Genomic DNA, 6,642 nt, shown 5'->3' with positions numbered 1-6,642 from the left:
AAACCTCCCCAGACAGGAAAAAACAAAACAAAACAAAACAATAAAATGATCATCAGAAGGATGAAGGGCAACTTAGAGACTTGGCACTTAACTCTCAGTGAAATTACTGAGATTTAGGTGTTCTTCCACTGAAAAATTGGTCTCCAATGTGTCCCTACCTTCCATGCTTATCTCTCGGCTGGTTCATTATCCGAGTTTTGACCACATCAGCTGGAGTTCCCAGAACAGCAGCTACCAGGCCAGAACAGCAACTGCCAACAGTCACAGATACTTAAAGAACAAACTAGGATTCATCATGATAATTGAAGCATCATGACTGCAGTTCTATTAATACATTATATAATATATTAAAACAGTTATCATGAAATTGTTTTGGTTGGACTAGACCTTTAAAATCATTAACTCCCACTGATAAACTAGTACTGACAGTTAGCCATGTCCCTCAGCTCTACATTTACATGTCTTTTAAATACCTTCAGGGATGGTGACTCCACCACTTCTCTGCACAGGCTGTTCCAGTGGTTGGTGACCCTTGTGGGGAAGAAATTTTTCCTAATATCCACCCTAAACTTCCCCTTCTGCAACTTGGAGCCATTTCCTCTTGTTCTATTGCTTGTTACTTGGCCCCCACCTTGCTGCAACCTCCTTTCAGGTAGTTGTAGAGAGAAAAGACCATCTTCCCCCCGTCCCTCCTTTTCCCCAGGCTAAATGACCCTGTTTCCCTCATCCAGTACTCATAAGATCTGTTCTCCAGACTTTTCACCAGCCTCACTGCCCTTCTCTGGACATGTTCCAAGACCTCAGTGCCCTTCTTGTAGTGAGGGGCCCAAAACTGAACACAGTGTTTGAGGTGTGGCCCTACCAGTGCCAAATACAGGAGGACAATTGCACTGTCCTAGTTCTGCTGGCCACACTGTTTCTGATACAAGCCAGGATGCTGTATCACAAAATCGTGAGTAATACCTCATAGCTTAACACAAACTTGATTTGGGAGGAGGTTTGCTGGTATTGCTTCCCTCACTCTCTGTCCAGTTCTGAGGCAGGACCCACCTGCAATTTATTACGTTGTTTATACAAAGCAGATTTCTTCATAATTTAAGGGAGGAAAAGAGGTTGTTCTGCAGAGTTTATATTGCTTATTCTTACATTTTGATAAAATTAAAAATAGATTAGATAAAATAGTGTCAGTTCTGGCAAAGTAAAAACTCCTGTACTCTGACAGATTATGTGAGGTTTTTAAATGCATTAGCAAGGCACTTTTGGTTAGGGCAGTTTTGTAGCAATGGCTGTATCCTTTGTCTTGTATCTTTTGTACAAAGATGTTCTCAAGTAGTTACAAAGGTAGATTTTATTAACAGTATCATGACAAAAGACTACAGACTTCTGCTAGCACAGATCATAGAGGAAGGCTTAGAACTACTCCACAGTGGAAAAGAGGTAATTTGGAATATGGCACCTGGCAACACTGTGAATCAGGCTGTTGTCCACAAGTGGTGTGTTCAGAAGCAAAAAGCGTTTCACTGAGTTGTAAGTGGTCAGATCTAGAAAGAGGATAATGAGAAAAAACAGTATTGTCAGGAGGCAATGTAATCTGTGCTTTTCATTACTGATGCAGGGAAGACCTAAGCTTCCAGTGCAGTTCCTCCCTTTGGCACAGTTAGCACTCAGCCCTCAGTTTCCAATGATGGTTGTGGCCCCTAGGTCCTGTAGTTAGACAAGTGAGTATGTGCTCCTTTTCACTGCTTTCTTCTCTGATTTACCCTACAAATGATAAAATGGATCCCAAATGGAAAATTCTGCAAAATAACTCATTAACCTGTCCTGGTTTCACCAGAAGCCAGCCATGGGCTGCAGGCTGTTACCAGGTTTGAGTCAGCTGGGGCAGCTGACCCAAGTTGGCTCACAGGTGTGTTCCAGACCATAAACCTCACACTGAGTATAAAGGGGGAAGGTTGCTGAGGACAAGAGGTGCTTCTGCTTGGGATTATTCTGATCCTGCTTCTCTACTTTCTGAGGATCTGGATCATGGTGGAACCTGGCTGCCTGTGCTGTTCTGCCCTGCTCACCTTGCTTGGGCAGCAGGGAGCTGAGTTGTGGCTGACAAGGTCCCTGCTCTGCTGCCTGTGGGACACACTCAGCTCCCAGTTTATCATCCTACAGGCTCAAACAGGCACAAACTGTTATTTTTTTAAGCAACTTGATTTCCACAGGAACAAAACACTCATGGCAGAGGTCACCTCCAGTGCATTTCAAACAGGTCCCTGGAGTAGATAACAAAGAGACAAAAGACAGAGGAGTAGCTGACCTCTCCTTTCTGAATCTTAGATGTGGCCCTACTTGCTGCAGACCAGATTATGAATTTTACCTCCCATATTCACCAAAGCAGCCCTCTGGACGTTTGGAACCCATCCAGCCCAAAGGCCCCGTATTCCTCCTTCAGAGAGGATCTTCATAAATGCATGGTGCACTCCTTGAAACCTGAAATCAGTGTGCAAGTACCAAGTAGAGAGCCCAGGTATGGAAAAATCTCTGCATATTCCAGTGCTTTGTTGTACCAGGTCCTCGCATAGGAAGGGCAATTTATACCTACAAGGATCTGGCTCTCCAGGTCCATTTTTTGACCCATCTTTGATTTTTATAGAACCATAGAATCATTTTGGTTGGAAAAGACCTTTAAGATCATTGAGTCCAACTATTAACTCAGCACTGCCAAGCGATCACTAAACCATGTTCCTCAGCACCATATGTACAAGTCTTTTAAATACCTCCAGAAATGGTGATTCAACCAATTTCCTGGGCAGCCTGTTCCAGTGCTTGACAAGCCCTGGTAAGCAGCAGTCTGGCTGCTAATGCCAGGTGACTCTTTGACCCCACAGCTGGGTTTCAGTGCTAAATATATGAGACACCAAAGGATGCCTGTGGGTTTGGAAACAAAGAGCAGCATGTCCTGGTACCTGCAGGAAGGTCTTGAGCCACGCCATCTGTAGGCAACCCAATCCTTCCCTTCACAAGCCATTTCCCCCATCCTTTCTTCCAGCTTCTATTCTTCAGAAAACATCCTTCCTTCCTCCCAGCAGAACACTGGCATGAACATGCTGCACATGTAGGGTGGGTGAGTGTTTGTGGCCTCTGGGACCAAAAATCAGAATAAGAAGGCAAGTATAAATGGACTAAGGAGGAAGTCTAGAATTCCCCGCTTTCTCCACTGCCCAGGACCATTGTGTGCTTCCCAGGTACTGCTTTTCACCCAAAAGGGCTCCAAGCAGCTGGGGAGATGGTAGAAAGCAGAAGGAGCCACACTCTCAACCACAGAGTAATCAATGACAGGAAAAAAATTGCCAGTTTTGACAGAAACTGACCGTAATGGCTTTCCTTCCAATTTCCTTTTTCCTTCCATCTGCATCTGCACCTTCACCAGATCAGCTGGGCTGGCAAAAAACTGTCCAATGGCACCTGCAGACATGCCTCCAACTACAGGTTTCCTGCCAAACAGAGAAAGAAATTATACTCCAGAATACCCTGAAAAACCTTAATGAACCGCAGTGCTCAAGCTGAGCATACAGCAGCAAGAGCCAGGTGAAAAAAGTATCAATGGTTATTCTTTAACAGCCAAAGTTAAGGTAATAACTGTGGCGACTGCAGGAAGTTAAAGTAGCCAGTAACACCTTTGTCAATTTTAAGAAAGGGTTAAAGCCCTAGTTTATATTTACCCTCTTCAGAGTAGGTGAGCCATGAGGCAGCTTTTAGGGCTGCAGGACTCCTATAATAAAGACAATCCTCCAACAGGCAAAAGTATAAATATGCCACATTACCAGAGAGGAAAGGTGTCTTCCTCAGCCCTGCCAAGCACAGAGTCACGGAGATCCATCCGAACACCAGAGTACACTGTGGAAAACAAAAGCAGGAGGCAGTTCTTCGATGTGCCATTTCTGGAGGTCATGGCTGTGATAGAGAGTTCAAGAGACTGGTTGTAAACCACCCTAGATCTCACCTGGTTGAGCTGATCACTGCTCTCATTTTCATGATCAAAATGGGGAAAGTGAGGGGGCTGCCTGGTGGCAATATAGAGCCAGAATCTTTAGCACCAGAGAGTCTCTCTGGCTGAGCCATACATCTGCCAGGAGGCAGCACAGCTTATGCCTGCATGCCAAGGCGATGAGACCTCATTGCTTTCCTCTCAGCGGGTGCCAAGCACAAAACCTCCACAAGTGCTTTTGAGGTTTATTGGTGTCACAGTATTTTTCCAAGTAAAACACAGAAAGCTGTTACCTGTGGCCAGGCCACTAATAAATTCATCCTAGCATTTGCAACTTTATCTTTTTTTGTCCAGCCCATGCCCACTTCCCTCAAATAAAAGTTACTTATTGTCTGCCTGTACTGAAGATCTTGCTGCAAAGACAACAGGAAAATTATATTTTGTTTTCCCAGAAGCCAGAATAAGGCTGTGAAGGAATGAGCAAGAGAAGGAAGAGCTAGCATCCCATATATATCAAAGTGGGATTGCAGGGGGTATGTGAATAAGTCCATGCAGATATATTTGAAGTATAAGATGATATGGCAAGCTTGCTCCAAAAGGCTGTTGGCCTCAGAAGGCAGGATCCAAACTTGTCCCAGCACAAGCAAGATAATCACCTATGTGGCGGTAGACAGCCGGTGTGGCTCCTTGCCAGAGCTTTTGTAAGCCTTCTTCTTGCACAATGCCAGCTGCAGTGCGCAGCATGCCACAGTAAGGGACTGTCTGGCCAGCAGCAACTTCACTGTGATGAACAGCAGCTTCACCTTGGACCTTCAGTTGAGTTTTCGTGAGATCCAGGGGAAATGTCACTGAAAAGAAACAGCAGAGAACAAATGCCAATATAAGTACAGCTGCAAAAAGATCTACTGCCCTGGTAACATCTGCTGCACAGTCCCCACTGCCAGGTGCCCAAGGGAGCTGTGCAGGCACTAGCAGGCAGCAGGGACTGTACTCAGCTGGGGTACAGGTGATTTGTGGAGAGCAGGAGATTCACACCCAGATCTCTCAAAAGTGGCTCAAGGCATGAGTAGCCAAAATACATTCCTGTCAAACAATAAGTCTTTCTCCCTTGCCTGTTTATGCAGATTTATTATGCAATACATGCAGTTTCCAAGAGACTCTGTTCCAGTTATTTCCCTTGAATAAAGATCAGTCAAATCTCTTTGCTGAGTGTGTAGCCTCTCCAATTCTGCCCAGTGTAGCAGCAGCACATGTCACAGTCAGGAACAACCTCACAGAGCCATCATAATGCAGACATGCATGCAGGTGAGCACCTATCCTACCAACTGCTCTAAAACATGCTGCTTTACTGATGCAGGCACAAAAATAATTCTTAGCCTTTTTTTTTTTCTCTCAGTGAAGTAACTGGTGGCCAGGAAATGTGATCCGACTCGATCTCAGCTTCACAGGGCTGCTCCCGAAACACTGTGGGTATATATTTGCTGCCCCTCATTTCAGTTCCAGGCCAGGAGTGTCTCACTGGGTGATGGACTTCCCCAGCCTATCTCCAGGAGCAGGTGTTGTCTTTGGTTCAATACCTCTGCAACACACCAAACTACAGAGTCCTTCCAGAGCAGGACTCAGAGGTACTAGGGGAATGCAGTCACCACTCAAAGCATCAGTGAATTTACATTCTATTTGTTTACTGAGTTTGGTATTCATGTTTAAAGGTCAGCAAAGACTGAAAAGTTAAAAATCATTAGAGCAATGCAACAAATTTGCTTATTAGAGCTTGTAGAAATTATACACAATATGTTGGGAAGTATTCCAGATAGGTTACTGATCCCAAAGGAGAGTTACACAGTGCTACTTTCCAGCAGTTCAGCAAGCAATTTACTGTACTCGATTTTTACAGGCATCTCCTTGGTAACCAGAAATGTAAGATCTGATTTTTCTTTGATGAAACCTGAATTAACTACACAAAGCAAATTCCCGAAGAATGCAGCCCCTTCCTACTAACTTAGGCAACAGCTCATCCTGCCTCTTTTGTCTTCTTTCAGAACCCCAGCAAGCACACAGTTTAAATTAGTCACAATTGTATTGCGTTAATGACTGCAGCCCTTTGACCACGGAAGGAAAGATTTAAACTTGAAACACCCCTCCCTCGAGCCACAGTCAGATGGCAAAAAGAAACATTCGCCAGGTGTAAATTACTGAAAAGTCACGGTGAGCAGAGCAGAACGAACAGATTTGCTGTAGCAGACAAGCCATAGCGGACACTGAAGAATGAGGCATCTGGGGACTGAAATTCCCTCTGCCCCCTGTAAGTAAGTAAATTTTTACCCCCTTCCCTCTCAAAAAGTCACAGTGAATTGTACCTAGTTCTGCCACAGCCGCTGCACAGGCTGACAGAGCGAATTTGCTGGCCCGGGGCCATCTCTCTGGAAGAGGTAGGCTCTTTTCTTCTGCAGGTGACATCTAGCGTCTGACATGAAACGGCTAACCAGCCACCCTGCGAGGGTCTGGAGCAAAACCAGACCCTGGCTCAGCTCTGTTCTGAGTCGTTTAGGAGAAAAATTCCTGAAGGTCATGTTTCTCCAGCACCAGCGGCACGAACCCCAGCAGCCCAAGTGCCCCCTGCAGAGCGGCAAGGTCCTTGTGAGATGACACACGAGACTTCGGTGCGA

General features: G+C 45.3%; 1 protein-coding gene across 1 annotated transcript in view; it reads right to left on the bottom strand.

Annotated features, from left to right (window-relative positions):
• The window catches only part of SLC25A27 (solute carrier family 25 member 27), an 8,264-nt gene extending 1,831 nt beyond the window's left edge, over nt 1–6,433 (bottom strand). Inside the window, exons 1-7 of the mRNA XM_054383702.1 lie at nt 6,334–6,433; nt 4,633–4,824; nt 3,813–3,885; nt 3,360–3,482; nt 2,366–2,478; nt 1,457–1,541; nt 159–251 (exon numbers count right to left, since the gene is read on the bottom strand). Coding sequence (XP_054239677.1) covers nt 159–251; nt 1,457–1,541; nt 2,366–2,478; nt 3,360–3,482; nt 3,813–3,885; nt 4,633–4,824; nt 6,334–6,433 — 779 coding nt within the window. The remainder of the gene's footprint in view (nt 1–158; nt 252–1,456; nt 1,542–2,365; nt 2,479–3,359; nt 3,483–3,812; nt 3,886–4,632; nt 4,825–6,333) is intronic.
• Between the last annotated feature and the right edge of the window lie 209 nt (nt 6,434–6,642).

The sequence above is a fragment of the Indicator indicator genome, chromosome 9 (genome assembly GCF_027791375.1).
Source record: "Indicator indicator isolate 239-I01 chromosome 9, UM_Iind_1.1, whole genome shotgun sequence".
Classification (NCBI taxonomy): domain Eukaryota; kingdom Metazoa; phylum Chordata; class Aves; order Piciformes; family Indicatoridae; genus Indicator; species Indicator indicator.
This window is presented reverse-complemented; position numbering and strand designations above follow the sequence as displayed.